Consider the following 23,940-nt stretch of genomic DNA (forward strand, 5'->3'; position numbering starts at 1 on the left):
AGAGAGAGAGAGAGAGAATGAGAGAGAGAGAAAGAGTGTGAAGATGTGTCACAGTGTGCTCCACAAACTTTCTTAATATTACTTAACTACAAGGGTTGGTGAGGACAAAAATTGTTCAGTGACGTAGTACTACCTACAACACATCAGTACAAGTAAGCCATCTCCTCCACTGAAGTGAATACAAGCAATATCAGTGATATTTAAGTGTGGTATGGTGAACGATATGGTGTGAGTGAGGGGACAGCGGCAGGCCTAGGAGTGACGTCACTATTGCCTTCACAGAGAGCATCTAATATTATGTCTTTTGTGCTATGTACCAGCATCTGGGTGCTTTATAACAACGTGACTGGTACAATGCAACATAGTGATATGTGTAACATCTTCCTTTAGTGAAAAAGTGGATACCATAAACTGTTTATTAAGTGATAGTGAGAAGGCAACACTTCCAGCTTGCCGGCCACTGCCTGCCCTCACTACCCACCCCGCTATAAACACCCCCACGATACCACCACCCATACTCTCTCTCTCTCTCCTGTGAACTTCATTGCAAACCTAACGCCTCCTCTGTGATGACTTCACATCGCAAAATAGCAAGAATATCTATGCTATCTGGCTATTGTCCCAGTAGTTACTGCAGTGTTTGTGGGTATACCACAAGGGACAAAATTCTTCTACTCACCATACAAAACATCCATACTTATTACTGCACCTATTACATACATAGAACACTTAACTCTGATATTAACCCTCCCCTCAAACATCTCCTTGCCAACCTCAATAGAACACATGACCATAACACAAGGCATAGATCACTCTTTGATGTTCCTCGTGTCCATCTCACACAATGCAAAAACTCAATGCACATAAAAGGCCCTAAAATCTGGAATTCATTACCTGTAAATATAAAAGAAACACTACCTGTTTATAAATTCAAGTCTCTTCTCAAAGATCACCTACTCACCCAAAACCAAATAAATACTGAATAACTGAACCTTATAAATTGTATATCTTAAATGTTTCTCCCAATTATATCACATAAATGTTAAACCTAAAACCCAATCTAACTTTATTATTTTTTAAATACACTACCTAACAGAATACTCCATACGACTGAATGTACAACAATGCATGCAACCATATGACCTGTCTTTGTAATACTCACTTGTGCTTTATAGTAATCTGTTTACATTAATGTTTTATCACTGATTTCATCATTGCTTAGTTAATCTTAAGTTAATTTTAAGCCAGCCCGTAATGCTATGCATAGTATAAGTGGCTTTGGCATGCTGCTCTTATCTGTATTTTTTTGTACCTCTGTATGTGTGCTCAAATTGTAAATAAATAAATAAATAAATAAATAAAGATGTAAGGAGCCTACTTGTTCCAACTACTGCCACACAGATTGCATTCCAGAAGAATTTTGTTGCAGCCAGGTTGAAAATTTCAGAAAATTGAAGGATATCCATAATCCTGTGGTATATGTGGATACAAGCCTGGAGCTACAGGAGGAAGGTTCAGAAGTACTACCTCAGGGACTCCTGTCCAAAGATAAAGACTGCCCACTTGGGCTGTGTTGTAAAGTCGCAGCTAAGATAATCCATCACAGGGAAGCACTTCATAAGCTCCTCAAATCATTAGATAACCTTCAAGCTATTGTAGAAGGCCAGTGCAAGCCTACATCAAGTGACATAAGCTGCTCAGCTGATGGTGACACTATTGACAAAGACTGGAAGTCCAACACTGGTGGAATTCTGTCATCGCTAAGGCCCCACAGATTGACAGAGTTCAAAACACTACCTTTGGGAATTCTAACACAATTCCTCTGACCACCACAGAGGGAACAAATCCTCTTCCCAGCAATGAAGGAAGCCTTGGATCTATTAATTCTCCTACACCTGACACCTCTGCTTCAGCCACTGCCACTCCACTAGACAGTGCATATACCATCTCTGATCCTACACCTGTCAGTGCACCTGCCGACACTATTCCAGCATCTGGGAGCAGTGCCTCATCAGCAAGCTCTGAGTCATGAGTTTCTCCACCAGATATTGGTACAGTTAATAATCAGGGAACTATCACTGCACCTGATCACCTACAGCGCCAAAGTACGAACAGCAGGGACACATCTGTCAGAACTGGTAGTGGACGGGGTAGTGGACGGGGTAGTGGACGGGGTAGTGGATGGGGTAGAGGACATGGAAGAGGAAGTGAAGGAGGAAGACATCTACAGCCGTCTCACCCTCCACTAACACAGTCCCAGCGGCAGAACCTGAGGATAAATCAGCAAAACACAGGAGGTGCAACAAATTATAGTCCGCCCTCCCGGGCACCTAGGCTGTGCTCTCACTGTCACCGGAAGGGGCACACCACCAACAACTGCCTGCGAGATACCAGGTGCAATTACTGCTACAAGAAAGGACGTCAGGAGGACCAATGTCGGAAGAAAAAGGAACTTGACAGACAGGACCACCTGTTTAGAGACCTGTTCTCGGAACAAACCAGCAGGATCTCTGAATTGGTGAACACACTCACATGTCACCCACTCAGCTACTCCTATCTCAGCCCAGCAGGTGGTATTGTGCCTTATACAAGACCACAGATCTACACCCCAGCAGCAGCCTCAGTACCCAACCTTTCTCAAGGGCAGGCACCTTACATGCCTTACACACCCACCACCTCAAGCTGACCACATCATCATGAGGAGCCAGTCTATCAGCATCCTGTTGGCCAACATTAGAGGTTTCATTACTAATGTTGGAGAGCTCACACATAGTTTTGTGAATACTTGACGTCCAGACATGATAGCTGTTGTTGAAACATTTTTGGATGACAGGACTCCAGAAAATTTTGCAAGAATTGCTGGCTACACCTCATGGATGAGAAGAAACAGGCAAGGGCAAGGAGGAGGTGTTGCTGTGTGCTCCTCTAAAAGTGTTCATGCCCAGCACATTGATGCTGCCACCCCTACTCATCTTGAAATGATGTTCTTCAAGCTCTGCATAAATACTGGTATCTCTGTACTAGCATGTGCAATGTACAGACCTCAGTGGCAACATGCAGACCCCATCAACTTCCTAATGGAAAATATGGACTCCCTTCTGCTACAACACAACTGTCAACATATCATAATAGTTGGTGACCTCAACCAACACCTTATACAGAGGGACTTTGATGACCTTCTTACAGTATTTGACATGAGAAACTTTGTTAATTTCCCTACTCACATCTCTGGCTCCTCCCTTGACCCAGTAGTGAGTGATCTGGCAGAAGGTATAGTCACTTGTCAACCCCTCAGCTACATTGGATCATCTGGCCACAAGGCCGTTTTTACAACACTTAAGATCCCAACAGAACGAGGTGAGGAGTTCACACGCACAACCTGGCTATGGGAAAGAGGTAACTGGCCAGCCCTTTGCTCTGAGCTCGCCACCACCAATTGGAATGCTCTTCTCCAAGGGGATGTTGACAACCAAGTGAAAGCCTTCACTAGACACATCCTTAATCTACAACAAGAACACATTCCTCACCGGCAATATGTGACGAAGCCTACAGATCAGCCTTGGTTTGGCTTTCGTTGTAGAGAGGCTGCTACTGCTAAATACAAAGCATGGCAAAGGTATAAGCGACATCCTACCACCTATAACAGGAACTTGCACAGGCAAGCCTGTAGGCATATGGGTGACGTTCAAAAGTGGGCCATTGCTAAATGGGAGGTGTACACAAAAAGAAAGCTAGCATCAGGTAGGGTAGGCTCCAAAACCTGGTGGTCCCTGGTCAAGGACAGACAGGGTTATGTGCCTGATGAACTCATTCCAACTCTAAATCGACAGGATGGGACCACCTCTACTAGTAGTCAAGAGAAGGCGGACCTCTTTGCTGAACACCTTGCTACCAAAATGCAAGTTCCTGATCCAGCAAGGGACCCTTCTTGGCTAGCTGCAAGAACTGTGTCAAAACTGTCAGGGGTGACAATAAGGCAGGAGGAGGTGCATTTCCTTCTTAAATCACTTGACCAAGAAAAGGCTGTGGGCCCAGACAAGTTGAGCCCAAGATTGCCGAGATGTGCAGACCAGCTAGCAGCACCTCTAACTCGCATCTTTCAGCACTGCCTAGTACAGTGTAAATGACCCTCTCTGTAGAAAGAGGCAAATGTAGTCCCTGTTCACAAAAAGAAGAGCACAGCAGAAATCAGCAACTACAGACCAGTGTCACTCCTGTCAATCACTGGTAAGATCCTTGAGACAATAATCTCAAGACAAATGACAGAGTTTTTTGACTACCACTCACTACTTTGTGACCGTCAATATGACTTCAGGAAAGGTTACTCTGCTGCTGATCTGTTGTTAAACCTCTCCACTAAGTGGCACCAGTCACTGGATGAATCCAAAGTCAGCTGTGTGGTAGCACTGGACATTGCTGGTGCTTTCAACCGGGTGTGGCACCAGGGCCTCTTAGCAAAACTTCAAGCACTGGGAATTGCATGGAACACATTCGTACAGCATAATGATGTCAACGAGATAGAGTCAGTTGATCAAATGAAAATGCTGGCCCACAGATGGCTCCAACTTCATCCTGTTCCCTACTTGTATGTCTCATAGCAATAAAAATGCTTTCAAATGAGCTGATGTAGGTAACAGCTCTTAGCTTGCCAATAAAGTTAGGAATCCTTAACCTTGTCAAACCCTGTGTAAAAAAAGAGAGAGAGAAAAAGAGAGAGAGAGAGAGAGAGAGAGAGAGAGAGAGTGTGAGTGTGAGTGTGAGTGTGAGTGTGAGTGTGAGTGTGTGTGTGTGTGTGTGTGTGTGTGTGTGTGTGTGTGTGTGTGTGTGTGTGTGTGTGTGTGTGTGTGTGTGTGTGTGTGTGTGTGTGTGTGTGTGTGTGTGTGTGTGTGTGTGTGTGTGTGTGTGTGTGTGTGTGTGTGTGTGTGTGTGTGTGTGTGTGTGTGTGCATATGTTACCTGGAGTTTACCTGGAGAAGGTTTCGAGGATCAACGCCCCCGCGGCCCGGTCTGAGACCAGGCCTCATGGTGGATCAATTGGTACTAAGAAAGCCATTATAATGCTGGGGCACTTCGGGCAGACTTAACCTAATAGTACTTAAAGACTACTTAAGTCTAGAAAGGTAAATAGTAGTAGATTACAAATATTCAATGTTTACTCTATTATTAATATGAGGTAGTACTAATTATGATACAAACATACATTTTTAGGTTTGTAATAATGGCTTTATAGACATTTATTATTTTTATTATCACACTGGCCGATTCCCACCAAGGCAGGGTGGCCCGAAAAAGAAAAACTTTCACCATCATTCACTCCATCACTGTCTTGCCAGAAGGGTGCTTTACACTACAGTTTTTAAACTGCAACATTAACACCCCTCCTTCAGTGTGCAGGCACTGTACTTCCCATCTCCAGGACTCAAGTCCGGCCTGCCGGTTTCCCTGAATCCCTTCATAAATGTTACTTTGCTCACACTCCAACAGCACGTCAAGTATTAAAAACCATTTGTCTCCATTCACTCCTATCAAACATGCTCACGCATGCCTGCTGGAAGTCCAAGCCCCTCGCACACAAAACCTCCTTTACCCCCTCCCTCCAACCTTTCCTAGGCCGACCCCTACCCCGCCTTCCTTCCACTACAGACTGATACACTCTTGAAGTCACTATTTCGCTCCATTCTCTCTACATGTCCGAACCACCTCAACAACCCTTCCTCAGCCCTCTGGACAACAGTTTTGGTAATCCCGCACCTCCTCCTAACTTCCAAACTACGATACACAAATAACCCGCACATAAAAGACAGAAGCTTACGATGACGTTTCGGTCCGACTTGGACCATTGACAAAGTCACACTAACAGAGGAGGAGCAGGACGGCTATATATAGGCAGGAAGAGGTGGAGGTAGTAGTAGTGGTAGTAGTAGTAGTAGTAGTAGTAGTACAAGAATTGTATATAATACCGACAGGATGAAATGACACATGCACAACACCCGGGCATCCCCACCGTAGACGTTTCGCCATCCAGCCAGCCACTGGATGGCGAAACGTCCACAACAAAGACAACCAGACGCCGCACATGTGTCTAATTTCATCAGTAGATGTAGTAGAAGAAGAAGAGGTAGCTACTACCTCTTCTTCTTCTACTACATCTACTGATGAAATTAGACACATGTGCGGCGTCTGGTTGTCTTTGTTGTGGACGTTTCGCCATCCAGTGGCTGGCTGGATGGCGAAACGTCTACGGTGGGGATGCCCGGGTGTTGTGCATGTGTCATTTCATCCTGTCGGTATTATATACAATTCTTGTACTACTACTACTACTACTACTACTACCACTACTACTACCTCCACCTCTTCCTGCCTATATATAGCCGTCCTGCTCCTCCTCTGTTAGTGTGACTTTGTCAATGGTCCAAGTCGGACCGAAACGTCGTCGTAAGCTTCTGTCTTTTATGTGCGGGTTATTTGTGTATCGTTCCAGTCACGGTATTGTGCCTTTTTGTTATTTATTTCCAAACTACGAATTCTCTGCATTATATTCACACCACACATTGCCCTCAGACATGACATCTCCACTGCCTCCAGCCATCTCCTTGCTGCAACATTAATCACCCACGCTTCACACCCATATAAGAGCGTTGGTAAAACTACTCTCATACATTCCTCTCTTTGCCTCCAAGGACAAAGTTCTTTGTCTCCACAGACTCCTAAGTGCACCACTCACCCTTTTCCCCTCATCAATTCTATGATTCATCTCATCTTTCATAGACCCATCCGCTGACACGTCCACTCCCAAATATCTGAATACAGTGGACCCCCGGTTAACGATATTTTTTCACTCCAGAAGTATGTTCAGGTGCCAGTACTGACCGAATTTGTTCCCATAAGGAATATTGTGAAGTAGATTAGTCCATTTCAGACCCCCAAACATACACGTACAAACGCACTTACATAAATACACTTACATAATTGGTCGCATTCGGAGGTGATCGTTATGCGGGGGTCCACTGTACATTCACCTCCTCCATACTCCCTCCCTCCAATCTATTTGGGAAAGTGACCATAGTGTGGGTATGGCTATTATTGAGAGATGACATGATTTTTTTTTTTTTTAACAAGTCGGCCGTTTCCCACCGAGGCAGGGTGACCTAACAAGAAAGAAAAACCCAAAAAGAAAGACAAATACTTTCATCATCATTCAACACTTTCACCTCACTCACACATAATCAGTCTTTGCAGAGACACTCATACGACAGTTTAGAAGTCCCTCCAAACTGTCAATATCCCAATGTCATTTAAAGTGCAGACATTATATTTCCCATTTCCAGGACTCAAGTTTGGCTAATTGGTTTCCCTAAATCCCTTCACTAAATATTACCCTGCTCACACTCCAACAGCTCGTCAGGTCCTAAAAACCATTCGTCTCCATTCACTCATATCTAACATGCCCACATACACTTGCTGGAAGTCCAAGCCCCTCGCCCACACAACCTCCTTTACCCTCTCCTTCTAACCTTTTAACCCTTAAATGGTCCAAGTGCTCATTTTCTTTTTTCGATTTTTCATATTATTTTATATAATTTTTATGTTCTGATAATTACAATTTATAATAGTTCTTGTCATTTCATAGCCATTCTTTGTTCTGACACTAGTATTAGGTACTGAAATTGTACTCAAATTGTCACAAACACATTGACAGGTGGACATTTACACCTGCCTTGGCCATTTACTATTGTCTTGGAATATATACAAAGTATTTATATGTCCCAGCAATGTTTTGGATATGTGGAAGTATATAATAATAATGAGGAGTAAGGGTAGGAGGAGGAGAAGTAGGAAGAGAAGGAGGAGGAGGAGGAGGAGGAGGAGGAGGAGGAGGAGGAGGAGGAGGAGGAGGAGGAGGAGGAGGAAGAGGAGGAGGAGGAAGAGGAGGAGGAGGAAGAGGAGGAGGAGGAAGAGGAGGAGGAGGAGGAGGAGGAAGAGGAGGAGGAGGAAGAGGAGGAGGAGAAGAGGAGGAGGAGAAGAGGAGGAGGAGAGGAGCAGAAGAGGAAGAGGAGGAGGAAGAGGAAGAGAAAGAGGAGGAGGAGGAAGAGAAAGAGGAGGAGGAGGAAGAGAAAGAGGAGGAGGAAGAGAAAGAGGAGGAGAAGAAGAATATGTAATAATAATAATAGGTAATAATAAGTTCCCTTGAAGCATGAAAAACAACTTCCACCCGTGACAGTGACATAAGATGAGATAACATTTGATAACAGCTGACTTTTGATGAGCATATGGGAGGGTGCAGTGATTAACACTTGATAAGAAAAGATTAGAGGCGACATTTGATGAGCATTGGTGCTTTGTTTTCATTGGTACACAAACATGTCTGTCTATTTGTCTGTGTCAAGCTTCCTGTCTGTCTGTCTATCCATCTAGCTCTCTGTCTCAGAGAGAGCCACAAGACTGCGTTCATCACGTTTACTCACATCTTAAAGCAGAGTATAGCACTTTGTCTGGATTTTTTGGGTTATCCTAGGTAATTTACACTATGTATACTTGTATTTATGTGAACCTGTGAGACAGAGATAGACAGACAGATTGAAAGAGATAGCCAGAGAGAGTGAAAGAGATAGACAGAGACAGATAGAGAGACCCTAAACTTGGGGTTAACATCACTTTCCTCTTGACCCTTTCAGAGTCCAGAGGCCAAATTTCAAAGTGCACACTAGAGTCCAAGAATTTTCAAAAATTAATTTTTGTTATTTTTCTTATGAAATGGTAGAGAATCTTTTTCTGAAGATAATAAAACAAAAGGTACAAAATTTGATGGAAAACTGACGAAATTATGCTCTCGTGAATTTTGATGTGTCAGCGATATTTACGAATTGGCAATTTTGCCGTCTTTGACTTCCATTTTAGGCCAATTACATTATTCCAGTTGACCAAATTCTTAACCATTTCACTAGTATTACTTCTATTCTATCGACTGAGCACAAGAAATCGCCAAGTCAACTGTTTCAACTACAAAATAAAGTGATCGGAAATTGGTAATTTGGCCAATTTAACACAAAGTTCAAAAATATTCCAATTTCAAAATAGGGTCCAGAATAAACAATGTAGGTATTCCTGGCACTAAACTAACATTTCCTCTGTTCATTAGTTACGTTTTGAGGCTTTACAAATGAATTCCATTTTGATTTTTTATTCACATAATGAATTTTTATTCAAACCAAAAAATAGAAGATTTACTGTTATGCAATATTGTAATAATTGTATAAATATCATCACCACATTTGTGAATGTATATTAGACCCACCAGCTGGCGTGTATTAGACGTGTGAGGTCATCCGTTTACTCTTGAACATCAGCAAAAATTTAACATTTCTGCTGCTTTGAGCTCAGTTTCAAGCCATTTCCAATGCTAAAACCAATCAAAATCATCTCTATTTCTGTAATATATCTTCCATTCTATCAAACGAGACTAAGAAATCGCAAATACAACTAAGAAATATACGAAAAAACACTGCAAAGTTGCTGTTTTAATCGAAAATCACAGTCTCAATTTTTTCTCTCATTATACACTGTGCTGCAGGATTTGTTTTATGTGGTGCACACATACCACATAGATGTATTCTCTCATATCTAGGCCCAAATTTACCACTCACAGCTAATCAGAGTGAGCTGAGCTCATGGCGTATATCTACGGTTTGGACCCTGAACGTAAAGCAGTAGATCTACAGCACGGACCTTGAAAGGGTTAAAAGAGGAATGTTAACATGACATTACATCAGCGAATCCTTAGTGTTTGCCACACTGTTTGCTCTAGCTGGCACTCAATTTAACTGGTGCTCCCACAAGGTACTAAGTGGTCCCAGATTTTTTTAATATGGTGCACACAGTGTTAAGACCCATTCTATGCTGACCAGGCATCTCAGGGCAATCATGCCAAATTTAGAGGCAGGAAAATTAAAATGTATATATATGTTCAGGGCACTACGCATAAGAACGTATATATACGTTTGGACTGTTTAGGGGTTAAAGGACGACCTCTGCCCCTCCTTCCTTCCCCTACAGATTTATACGCTCTCCAAGTCATTCTACTTTGATTCATTCTCTCTAAATGACCAAACCACCTTAACAACCCCTCTGACTAATACTTTTAATAACTCCACACCTCCTCCTAATTTCCACACTCCGAATTCTCTGATTTTTAAGTTTTTTTTTTTTTTAACAAGTCTGCCGTCTCCCACCAAAGAAGGGTGATTTTTAAGTATAGTCCTAATTGATTTGTGGGTAGGGGACCTCTTGCTGTTTCAAGCAAAGAGCTCCAGATCTTTGGGCCCTTTATGTGCATTGCATTTTTGCATAGTGTGAAACAACATGAGGGATGTCGAAAAGTGTTTTGAGCCTCGTGTTATGCCTGTCTGTATCCATCTGTGTCTCATCCATCAAACACAATACAGGAAAACAAACAGTTTTCAATATAAAAAAAAAAGGTGGAAATTGTAGTCAATATTAACATGATCTCTCACTTTACTTTCGAACAGTAACTAGGAAAAAGAAAAATTATTTTTTTTTATTAACACACCGGCCGATTCCCACCAAGGCAGGGTGGCCTGAAAAAGAAACTTTCACCATCATTCACTCCATCACTGTCTTGCCAGAAGGGTGTTTTACACTACAGTTTTTAAACTGCAACATTAACACCCCTCCTTCAGGGTGCATGCACTGTACTTCCCATCTCCAGGACTCAAGTCCGGCCTGCCGGTTTCCCTGAATCCCTTCATAAATGTTACTTTGCTCACACTCCAACAGCACGTCAAGTATTAAAAACCATTTGTCTCCATTCACTCCTATCAAACATGCTCACGCATGCCTGCTGGAAGTCCAAGCCCCTCGCACACAAAACCTCCTTTACCCCCTCCCTCCAACCTTTCCTAGGCCGACCCCTACCCCGCCTTCCTTCCGCTACAGACTGATACACTCTTGAAGTCATTCTGTTTCGCTCCATTCTCTCTACATGTCCGAATCACCTCAACAACCCTTCCACAGCCCTCTGGACAACAGTTTTGGCAATTCCGCACCTCCTCCTAACTTCCAAACTACGAATTCTCTGCATTATATTCACACCACACATTGACCTCAGACATGACATTTCCACTGCCTCCAGCCTTCTCCTCGCTGCAACATTCATCACCCACGCTTCACACCCATATAAGAGCGTTGGTAAAACTATACTCTCATACATTCCCCTCTTTGCCTCCAAGGACAAAGTTCTTTGTCTCCACAGACTCCTAAGTGCACCGCTCACCCTTTTCTCATCAATTCTATGATTCACCTCATCTTTCATAGACGCCATCCGCTGACACGTCCACTCCCAAATATCTGAATACATTCACCTCCTCCATATTCTCTCCCTCCAATCTGATAAAGAAAGAAATATGAACAGATAAATCAAACAAGGAAGGAAAATCAAAGAATAGGTTTAAAGGATCTGCACTATTTGCAACTCTAACACCTTTCTTCAGCAGGTGGTCTGAAGGTCTCCAAATCTGAAATATCCAGAACCATTCTATTCATGTAGGATTTACCTGTTCTTTAGTCAGTATTCATGACAGTAAAATCATAAGGAAATGTGATGAATATAAGAATACATACACTAGCAGCAACACTTGTACAAGTTAATAATTCTGCTTCAACAATACCCCCTTCCCCATATATATATATATATATACACTGCACTGAGTTTACCTGTTGACTACCAGTAGCTTTTCCTTGAATATTAGGAAAAATTGATGGAAGTCCAAGGCTGAGTGTTACCAGCATACTAAAGGTGTCCCATTCTAAAACAGCTGGGGTAGTTTCTCCTCCTTCAAGCAGGATACTTAACAGACGAACAATGGCACTTTCGATGACCTGCAGTAAAGATTTGGTACACTGTATATCAATATCCTTTATATCATCTCTAACCAGACAGGAAGAAGAAACTATCTACCATATAGTCTTAGCTGTAAATAGAACTATAATGCTCCACATTTTTTAATACATATACCAAAAACGTTAAACTCATGCAATATATAACATTTGTCATAACACTGTTTTCTATTGATTATTATTATTATTATTATTATATATACGTATTTTTTTTTCAACACATCAACCATTTCCCACCAAGGCATGGTGACTCAAAAAGAAAGAAAAAACTTTCATCATCATTCAACACTTTCACCATCGCTCATACATAATCACTGTCTTTGCAGAGGCGCTCAGATATGACAATTTAGATGTTTCTCCAAATTGCCAACATCCCATACCCCTCCTTTAAAGTGCAGGCATTATACTACTTCCCATTTCCAGTATTCAAGTCCAGCTAACCGGTTTCCCTGAATCCCTTCACAAAATATTACCCTGCTCATATTCCAACAACTCATCAGGTAACCAAAACCATTAGTCTCCATTCACTCCTATCTAACACACTCAAGCATGCTTGCTGGAAATCCAAACCCCTCGCCTAAAAAACTTCCTTTACCTCTTCTCTCCAACTTTTTCAGGGATGACCCCTACCTCGCCTTCCTTCCCCAAGAGAGCTATATGCTCTTCAAGTCATTCTACTTTGTTCCCTTCTCTCTAAATGACCAAACTACCTCAACAGTTCCTCTTCAGCCCTCTAATACTTTTAGTAACTCCACACCTCCTCCTAATTTCCACACTACAAATTCTTTGCATAATATTTACACCACACACTGCCCTTAGACACATCTCCACTGCCTCCAGCTACCTTCTCGCTGCAACATTTGCAATCCATGCTTCACACCCATATAAGTGTTGATACCACTATACTCTCGTACATTCCCTTCTCTGCCTCCATGGATAACGTTCTTTGTCTCCACAGATACCTCAACACACCACTTACCTTTTTTTTCCTTCATCAATTCTATGGTTAACCTTATCCTTCATAAACCCATATGCTGACAAGTCAACTCCCAAATACAGCAGGTCATTATATTACAGGGTAGTTACGTTCCTAAAAATGCCGTATTAGGTAAATCCATGCTAGATAAACGGAAGAACTGAAGTTCCTGGGAGCCTCGAAAAAGCCAAACAACTCTTTTTTAGACCTCCAGATCTTACAAAAATAAAAGTAAATATGCAATTGTAGTTCATTGCTGTGATGTATTATGCTGTTTTCACTGCTTAAGACTACAAATGCAACTGAAATAGTAGTATATTTCTTACCTTAAATTGTAGGTGCTGGTGTCTGTCAATGATTATGAAGAGAGTGGAGAGTTATGCTGTGGCCCTACTGGGCTGAGGTGGATGGTAGAGGTTCTGTAATTGAAGTTGATGGTTGTACTGGAGTGTGCATAAATTCTGTAATGGATTTCTGTTTTATTTTACCCTGCAGTACATTATACAGCTGATGGTAAGGCATCAGCTGCTCTAGACAGTTTCAGAGCACTGCTTCTAAATTTGTCAGGGTCCTCTTCAGTGAAAAAGTCTAACTTTAATTAAGTCAGTAAATCAGTCTGTCAAGTCAATAAGTCTGTCAAGTCAATAAGTCTGTCAAGTCAATAAGTCTGTCAAGTCAATAAGTCTGTCAAGTCAATAAGTCTGTCAAGTCAATAAGTCTGTCAAGTCAATAAGTCTGTCAAGTCAATAAGTCTGTCAAGTCAATAAGTCTGTCAAGTCAATAAGTCTGTCAAGTCAATAAGTCTGTCAAGTCAATAAGTCTGTCAAGTCAATAAGTCTGTCAAGTCAATAAGTCTGTCAAGTCAATAAGTCTGTCAAGTCAATAAGTCTGTCAAGTCAATAAGTCTGTCAAGTCAATAAGTCTGTCAAGTCAATAAGTCTGTCAAGTCAATAAGTCAGTCAGTCAGTCATCACACAAACTTGTATATTTACCTCATTCTTTTTAATTTTACAAAATGATGCTTCATTAAGTCGTAATTTTATTCAGGTATAAACAAATAGTTACATAGATTGTATCATACATAGCAGCATGTGTGTAGAGTACCCAGGATAACCCAAAAAAGTCAGACAAAGTGACTTATTTGTCTAATATCTCTGTTTTCTTTGTTAATTTTAATACAGCCTCTCCTCACTTAATGACGTACTTGTTTACCGACGCCTCAGATTTATCAGTATTCATACCTAAATAATGAATATTAGAACTGATTTCCTCTATTCTGTTTATTTCAATATACAGTACACTACTGTATAAACATTTAAAAATATACCAGAAATGTTATAAATGGTGCAAAGGTGACATTAAAACAATATCAAAGATGGTTAGCATAAACTCACTACCATTATAGGATGCTCCTCACTTAGTGATGAATTCGTTTAACGATGTAGTCTCAGGAACGGAACTCCATCGTTAAGTGAGGAGAGGCTGTACTTAAACACTTATACCTTTTCTTGCCACTTTCAGCAACACTTGTCTGCCTACAGGGTGCTATGATTGCTTGGCAGATACAAGATATAGCAATTAAAACATCAAAATAATTCACAAACACAGCAAGATCCGAAGACAATGGAACTGAACACACATTCACGAAGGCTAGGATGAGAGTATCGGGGGTGGTAGGGGATGGTGAGAGGTCTCCCCCACTGAACCACAACAAGGCGGAAGCTTGAGCTGGGGAAATTTTTTCCACGCTCACAAACGAAAGTGTGTTAAGTTAATTTTATGAAGTGTTGTATAAAACTGTCGCAATTTTTCAACAGTGCAATAACCAAAATGTGGCAAATAAATCTGTGCAATATAATGGTCTACTGTATCTGAAAACATTCACTTCTACCAAACTCCCTCCCTCCAATGTGATATCCAATTTATCTATCTAAATCATTTGATACCTGCATCACCTTACTCTTATCTATGTTGACTTTCAGCTTTCCACCTTTATACAGGCATATGGAAGGTTAGGTTCTAGACCATCACAGTAAAGCAAATCACAGCTTTTTTTTTTTTCACTTGGCAGTACATATAAAAGCCTAAAAACATGTTTACACTATCATTTATGAAGCATGCAATATTATCAGACTTTCAGCTTTCCACCTTTATATAGGCATATGGAAGGTTAGGTTCTAGACCATCACAGTAAAGCAAATCACAGTTTTTTTTTTTTCACTTGGCAGTACATATAAAAGCCTAAAAACATGTTTACACTATCATTTATGAAGCATGCAATATTATCAGACTTTCAGCTTTCCACCTTTATATAGGCATATGGAAGGTTAGGTTCTAGACCATCACAGTAAAGCAAATCACAGTTTTTTTTTTTTTCACTTGGCAGTACATATAAAAGCCTAAAAACATGTTTATGCTATCATTTATGAAGCATGCAATATTATTAGGCCTAAAAAAAAGATGCAAAAGTAAAAATAAATATTTATTTGTTGAAAATTGCAGAAAAATCATCTCAACCCTTTCACTGTCGAGATGCCTGCTCACAAACTTGCTCTCAGTGCCAAAGAATTAAAAAAAAAAAAAAGATGAAATGATAAGAGACTTTTCCCGATGGTAATCACAACATATATATATGTTTTTTCAACATTTGCAAGTATGTAAAAAAAGTAGATCTTTTTGTTTTTCTACATTTGAAAATGTGTAAAAAAACTTAGATCTACTTTTGTAGTGCTACACATGTGAACATAGATCTGCTTGGACCGTTTACGGGTTAAGCATCAGCGATTTGGCCCACTCTGAGCAGAATTTTCGACTAATTCCATTGTTCCAGTCGATCAAACTCATAGCTATTTCACTAGAACTCCATTTGTTCTATTGATCGAGTACAAGAAATCACTCATTATCGATTTCAACTACCCAACAGTGATCAGAAATTGGTAATTTTGCCAATTTCATACACAATTCAAAGCCAATTTCAAAAAGGGTCCAGAATTAACAATACAAACATTCCTAGCACTAAAATAACATTTTCTCTGTTTATTAGTCATGTTTCCAGGTCCCTCTTATATTACACTTGCTTTCCATTTTGAATTTTTATTCACACAAAAAATAGAAGATTTACTGTGATGCAGACTACTACATTATTGTAAAAATGGAATAAATAATATCAGTGCATTTGTGAAAGCATATTAGACCCACCAGTTGACGTGTATTGAACGTGTGACTGTTTACTCTTGATAAATTAGACATGTGCAACTCTTGGGTATTTTTATTGAGGAAATGTTTCGCCACACAGTGGCTTCATCAGTCCATACAAAGGAGAAGCGTGAAGAACAGGGGGAGAATGAGGTAATCAGTCCCTCAACCTTGAGTCAATGTGGTCAGTCCATCAATCTTGAATAGACTACAGCATACGTGCTTAGAAGCAGCTTACATACCGTAGGCAGGAGAGGTACAGCAGTCGTAGGTGGTGTCACATTTGTCCAATGTGGAAGAAGGTCGTGCCCAAGGGTTAGGCAAGCGAAGAATTCCAAATCCTGTTTAGTCTGGAACATTGGCAAAAATTGCACATTTCTGCTACTTAGAACTCAATTTCAAGGTACTTTTAGTCCATAAACCACTCAAAATCATCTCTATTTCTGTAATGTATCTTTCATTCTATCAAACTAGACCAAGAAAACGAGAATACACCCATAAATACCATATGAAAATACACCATAAAGTTGGTGTTTTAAACCAACAATACAGTCGATGTTTTTTTTTTCTCATGCACAGCGTACTGCAGGATTCTTTTGTACTGCACACACTGACCACTCAGACCCATTCTCTCATAACATATGAGCACCAACAGTGAAAGGGTTTAGAGCCATATTAGAAAATTGCTCTACAGCGAGCGCCACATTAATGATATATGCCTGAAAATGATTAGCCATATCCTATACTTTTATCACGCTTGCAAAATTAGCTACAGTAGACCCTCATATTACACGGTAGTTACAGTCCTGAAAATGCTGTGTTAGATAAATCCGTGTTATATAAAAGCTCATAGGGAAAATAGGGTTCCTCCCCCTCTTAAAAAAAAAAGAAAAACAAATCTTATAAAAAAAATGATAATGTTTTTGAAGCTTAAGAATACAATATTATTTACCTTAAATTGTGGCTGATGATGTATGTCAGTGATTGTGAAGAGAGTGAAGATGCATGGTGTGGCTCTACTGGGCTGAGGTAGATGGGCAGAAGTGGATGGCTGAGTTTCTTGTGCTAAAGTCTATGGTTGTATTAGTGTGTGCATAAATTATGTAATGGATCTCTGGTTTCTTTTACCATGCAGTAAACTGTACATTATTCCAGAAGCTTGGTACTACCAGGCTGGAGACACAAGTCCATTAATGCAACTAGTTTTTTCATCACTTTTCTTGTGTAGTTCCACTTGAATGACTTAACTCCCTGATCCTGTGGTTATATTGAAGATGTTGCATTTGGAAGTAAAAATACAACTTTTACACATGGGATCATATCCAGCAAAACTGCTGGATAAGTACAGGAATAATCAAGAATGAAGACAGCCTTGAATGCAAAGTTCTTCTTGTGCAGGTAAAACTTGACTTTGGGAATAAAGTGATGCTTAAACCAGTCAATATTTCATCATTCATCCATGTTAACTGGTTTGACCTCCATATCACTGGTAAGGTGTTTTTGTTTACACCTTTCAAAGCACAAGGATTCTTAGAGTGGTAAATAACCATGGGCTTACACTTGAAATCACCTGACGCATTACTGCAAAGGAGCAAGGTGAAGCGATCCTTTGCTGCCTTAAAGCCCGGTGCAGCCCCATGGAGACAGTGATCTCACCCATAGCCAGGTAGCTGCCTGAGCTAGGGAAATATCCCGTGGGCGATGCTCTAAATTTTTTCCCCTCCCATAAATCAAACCATGTTAACTTTACAAAGTGTTGTATAAAATTATGCCACAGTTTTTAAAGTGTAATAACTAAAAAGTGCCAAATAAATCTGTGTAATATGAGGGTCTACTGTAGGGATGTATTGGATGTGAATATTTAGATATTGCGGATGCGGATGTGTATTCAGATGTCTTACTTAATTTGCGGATGCAAATGCAGATATCTGCTTACAGAACAATTCGGATACGGATGTGGATTGCAGATGTCACATCTTGACATCCTCCTGGATGCAGATGCGGATTCTGCAGGATAGTCATAGAAAACCATTTTTCTTTTTTACCATATGACAAATACTCTTGAGAATGATTCCAGGCTGAGGGACTGATTACCTCAAACTCTTCTCCTTATACCTTCCTGCTTTGTATTGGACTGATGAAGCCACTGTGTGGTGAAACGTTTCTTCAATAAAGATTCCCATATATTGCTTAAGTGTCTCAATTCTTCAAGCTGTCAGTTTCCAAACCATTTATCACATGCTTAATGTATCTAAGACCATTTCAGCAATTTCACCATCACTCAAGGAATGCACAACAGGTGGAGTTAACAGAGCTTATTTCTTGGGTGGCATTGAAAATTGGGTTGGGCAAATGTTTTGTTAGTGGGATGGATTGTAAAGGACCTGCCTAGTATGGGCCAACAGACCTGCTGCAGTGTTCCTCCTTTCTTATGTTCTTATGAAGAGATGACTGACGCTCCACACAAAATAAAAAAGGAACACTGCAGAAAGCCTACTGGCCCATGCGAGGCAGGTCCAATTCTCCCACCTTGGGTAATTTCAAATTTAGGTTGGATAAATACACGAGTTCTAGGTAGTAGGTTGGTAGACAGCAACCGCCCAGGGAGATACTACCGTCCTGCCAAGTGAGTGTAAAACGAAAGCCTGTAATTGTTTTACATGATGGTAGGATTGCTGTGTCCTTTTTTCTGTCTCATAAACATGCAAGATTTTCATGTAAGTCTTGCTACTTCTACTTACACTTAGGTCACACTACACATACATGTACAAACATTTCTATACACACCCTCTGGGTTTTCTTCTATTTTCTTTCTAGTTCTTGTTCATTACCTCTTATCTCCATGGGGATGTGGAACAAAATTCTTCCTCCGTAAGCCATGCGTGTTGCAAGAGGCGGCTAAAATGCCGGGAGCAAGGGGCTAGTAACCCCTTCTCCTGTATATATTACTAAATGTAAAAGAAGAAACTTTCATTTTTCCTTTTGGGCCACCCTGCCTCGGTGGAATACGGCCGGTTTGTTGAAAGAAGAAGAAATACAGGAGTGAGAGGAGATGGATTTGAGTGGGACTTGCACTTGAGTAAACAGAATTATCAAAGCTTATTATGATCAAGGTTAGAACCTTGGGTAGCTTTAAAGAGAGATTGGACAAATATATGAGTGGGAGGGGACGAGTTTGATTGGTGTCGTGGGTGCGGGAGTGAATTCTTGACTAGCTTTGGGTAGTGGTGATTTTGATAAGGACCTGTCTTGTATGGGCCAGTAGGCCTTGTGCAGTGTTGCTCCATTCTTATGTTGAATATCAAAATGGTATACAATACCAACAGGTTGGTAGGTAAGACACATAGGCAACATTTAGGTAACTTTATTCCGAAACATTTCGCCTACACAGTAGGCTTCTTCAGTCGAGTACAGAAAGTAGGCAGGAGCAGTAGAGATGTGAAGACGATATAATCAGTCGTAGATTTGAGGCTGTCAGTCCCTCAGCCTGGAGAAGTTCTGTTCCAAAGTCTGAAACTAACTGAAGCTCAAGCGACAGTGTTGAGACTTAAATACTGTCGGAAGGAGAGGTGCAGAGTAGTAGCAGTAGTGAGAATGTAGCCACTGAGAGGTCACGTCTCTCTCAGATCAAACAATTCTCACTTGAAAAAGTTGTCCAAGGTGTTTTCTCTTCTGTACCAAGATGCCACTGTGTTGCAGTGTCTGACAGAGTGAATATCAAAATGGTATACAAAACTGACAGGTTGGTAGGTAAGACACATAGGCAACATTTAGGCAACTTTATTCTGAAATGTTTCGCCTACACAGTAGGCTTCTTCAGTCAAGTACAGAAAGTAGGCTCCTGCCTACTTTCTGTACTTGACTGAAGAAGCCTACTGTGTAGGCGAAACGTTTCGGAATAAAGTTGCCTATGTGTTTTACCTACCAACCTGTCGGTTTTGTATACCATTTTGATATTCACTCTGTCAGACACTGCAACACAATGGCATCTTGGTACAGAAGAGAAAACACCTTGGACAACTTTTTCAAGTAAGAATTGTTTGATCTGAGAGGGATGTGACCTCTCAGTGGCTACATTCTCACTACTACTACTACTACTACTATGCTGCACCTCTCCTTCTGACAGTATTTAAGTCTCAACACTGTTGCTTGAGCTTCAGTTAGTTCCAGGCTTTGGAACAGAACTTCTCCAGGCTGAGGGACTGACAACCTCAAATCTATGACTTCAAGGGTGATGGACTGATTACATCGTCTTCACATCTCTACTGCTCCTGCCTACTTTCTGTACCCGCCTGAAGAAGCCTACTGTGTAGGCGAATCGTTTCAGAATAAAGTTGCCTAAATGTTGCCTACATGTCTTACCTACCATCCATTCTTATGTTTTTCTTATTGCTTGGGTAGCATTTATTCTGTTAGTGGGTTGGATTGTGAAGGACCTGCCAAGTATGTGCCAACAGGCCTACTGCAGTGTTCCTTCTTTCTTATGTTCTTAGTCAGGTCAGGTCACATTCACTTAAGAACATAAGAATGGAGGAACACTGCAGAAGGCCTACTGGCCCATACAAGGCAGGTCCTTATCAAAACGACCTCTACCCAAAGCTACCCTCAGTGGTGACATGTACTTAGCTCAGTGGTGATGTTAGTGTACTTTCCTTGGATTGAACCAAGATGCCCTCCATCGAGTAACTTTACCAGCGGCTTAAGGAAGAATTGAGGGTAGCGAATTTGGAGATACAGCGATTGACTGAGGAAAACAAGAGGATTCGTAGCAGTCCTCCTGTTCTGAGTCCTCAGGTCAAGAAGGGAAACTGGACAGTGGCTGGACAGCATGGAACGAAGTTGATGATCAAGAAGACGAAGGGAAAGGTAGAAATGATGAAGAAGAAAGACTGCTGTGAAAACTGTTGTGGAAACATCTAATGCAGTCTCTGTGCTACCCGACGAATGTGAGTCGACTACTGGAAACGTCACGACAAACGACACCAAGGAAGGTAAGAATATTATTGTTGTTGGGGATAGCCAGGTTAGGTACATGGATAGGGCATTCTGCTTGAAGGACAGGAGTAGGAGACAGAGGGTTTGCTTTCCGGGGGCTGGGATGGAGGATATTGTTAGCCAGCTTGACAACAACATGAACAGTAATGGGATGATCCTATTATCTGTCTCAGTGCTGGAGGCAATGATGTAGGCAAGCGCAGAAGTGAGGATTTAATCAGAAAGTTCAGGATGGCAATAGACATAATTAGGAAGAAGGGGGGGTGCCCTGTTATATGTGGCATTTTTGCCAAGAAGGGGTGTTGGAAATGAATGGTTGTCCAGAGCAATTGGTATTAATTGTTGGCTGGATAAAAACTGTAATGATAATGCAATACCATTCATTGACAACTGGGACAACTTCTATGGCCGAAATGACATGTATGCCAGGGATGGGGTTCACTTATCCAGGGCAGGTGTGGGTTTTCTTGCTAGCTCAGCTGAGGGGGTTGTTAGGACTTTAAACTAGGATTAGTTAGAGGTATGGGTTTAGAAATGATAAATAATGAGTATAGATATACGTATTGACTTACGCTCTGATATTAAGAATCTTAATAGTAACTGTCATGGAGTAACTCTGGGTAATGATAATTTCAGAAATTGTGTAAAAACAAAGGTGAATAGGAAAAATGTGCAGAAGAAAAAACTTATGATGGTATTTTATGCTAACAGTCGAAGTGCAAGAAATAAGATTAATGAACTAGGCTTGGTAGCATGTGCTGGGAACTTTGATGTCATTGCATTAACTGAAACCTAGTATGATTTAAAGAGTCGTGATATGAATGCTGAGTGCAATATTTGAGGGTTTAAGTTGTTCCATGTGGATAAATGTAATGGGAAGGGGGGAGGAGTTGCATTATATGTTTGAGAAAATATTAACTGTTGCATAAAAGCAGGTATAAAAATAGATGGAACAGTAACAATCTGTTTGGGTAGAGTTTGTAGAAGGTCAAGAAAAACTAATTCTAGGTGTAATATACCGACCTCCAGGCATGGATCACAATAGAGGGAGACTTCTTTGGGACGAAATTGTTAGGGCTTCTAGACACAATAACATAGTGATAGTAGGGGATTTTAACTTTAGTCCAATTCACTGGAATTCTTTGACCAGTAATCTAGAGTACAGTGACTTTATGGAAACAGTTCAGGACTGTTTTCTGAAGCAGTGTGTAACAAAGCCTACCAGGGATAATTGCTAGACCTAGTCTTGTCAAATAAGGAAACACTTGTAAATAATCTGGAGATCACTGAAGAGCTTGGTGCAAGTGATCACAAATCCATAACTTCCAGCATTAACTGGGAATACAAGAATAATGAAAATACGGTAAAAATCCCTGATTTTTGTTCTGCCGATTATAATGGATTTAGAGCCCTAACACCTGTCAAATCTCAACTGGGGTTATCTAGCTAATGATTTTATTGATGATGATCATACTTATGATTATGAAGGGATCTGCATTTATGATTTTTTCTTAATAATGTACACCGTGCTCAGAGTATATACATTCCCCAGAGAGAAATTAGGTCTAATAATAATGATCCCAAATGGATTAACAGGAGGCTAAAGCATCTATTAGGGGAGAAAAGGGGAATTTATAGGTTATTTATAGGTTATTAAACAGATAGACAAACTGAAGTAAAGTAAGTCCCCGGGACCCGATGAGTTGTTTTCCAGAGTACTTAAGGAATGCAAGATGGAGCTTAGTCAGCCATTAATGAGTGTGTTTAATACGTCCATCCTTACTGGTGTTGTGCCAGAGTTGTGGAAGATGGCTAATGTGGTTCCTATATTCAAATCAGGGGATAAGTCCACCCCTTCAAATTACCATCCAATAAGCCCGACATCCATAGTGGGCAAGTTATTAGAATCAGTTATAGCTGACATTATTAGAAGTCACCTTGAAGAGCATAATTTGATTAATGACTCTCAGCATGTGTTCACGAGAGGTCGTTCCTGCCTGACAAATTTACTGACGTTCTTCAATAGAACATTTGAGGCAGTGGACAGTGATAAAGAATATGATATTGTTTATTTGGATTTTAGTAAAGCCTTCGATAGAGTACCTCACAAGAGACTAAAGAAAAGTGGCAGCTCATGGTATAGGAGATAAAGTTCTAGCATGGATAGAGGCATGGATTACCAATAGAAAGCAGAGAGTTTTGATTAATGGGGTCAAATCTGAATGGGGATTAGTCACTAGTGGCATTCCACAAGGATCAGTTTTAGGCCCTCTCTTGTTCATAATTTACATTAATGACCCTGATGAAGGGATTACGAGTGACATGAGTAAATTTGCTGGATGTCCTGGCTTTAAGTGAAACAAAGCTGAAGGGGGTAGGAGAGTTTCAGTGGAGAGGAATAAATGGGATTAGGTCAGGGGTTTCAAACAGAGTTAGAGCTAAAGAAGGAGTAGCAATAATGTTGAAGGATAAGCTATGGCAGGAAAAGAGGGACTATAAATGTATTAATTCAAGGATTATGTGGAGTAAAATAAAGATTGGATGTGAAAAGTGGGTTATAATAAGTGTGTATGCACCTGGAGAAGAGAGAAGTGTAGAGGAGATAGAGAGATTTTGGGAAATGTTGAGTGAATGCGTGGGGAGTTTTGAATCAAGTGTGAGAGTAATGGTGGTTGGGGATTTCAATGCTAAAGTGGGTAAAAATGTTATGGAGGGAGTAGTAGGTAAATTTGGGGTGCCAGGGGTAAATGTAAATGGGGAGCCTTTAATTGAGCTGTGTGTAGAGAGAGATTTGGTAATAAGTAATACATATTTTATGAAAAAGAGGATAAATAAATATACAAGGTATGATGTAGCACGTAA

General features: G+C 40.7%; 1 protein-coding gene across 6 annotated transcripts in view; it reads right to left on the bottom strand.

Annotated features, from left to right (window-relative positions):
- The window catches only part of Ubr1 (Ubr1 ubiquitin ligase), a 288,431-nt gene that overhangs the window by 47,667 nt on the left and 216,824 nt on the right, over positions 1-23,940 (bottom strand). For all 6 annotated transcript variants that reach the window (XM_070083324.1, XM_070083319.1, XM_070083320.1 and 3 more), the window contains one exon: positions 11,730-11,894. In XM_070083324.1, the coding sequence (XP_069939425.1) occupies positions 11,730-11,894 (165 nt within the window). The remainder of the gene's footprint in view (positions 1-11,729; positions 11,895-23,940) is intronic.

Source organism: Cherax quadricarinatus, chromosome 9 (genome assembly GCF_038502225.1).
Source record: "Cherax quadricarinatus isolate ZL_2023a chromosome 9, ASM3850222v1, whole genome shotgun sequence".
NCBI lineage: Eukaryota > Metazoa > Arthropoda > Malacostraca > Decapoda > Parastacidae > Cherax > Cherax quadricarinatus.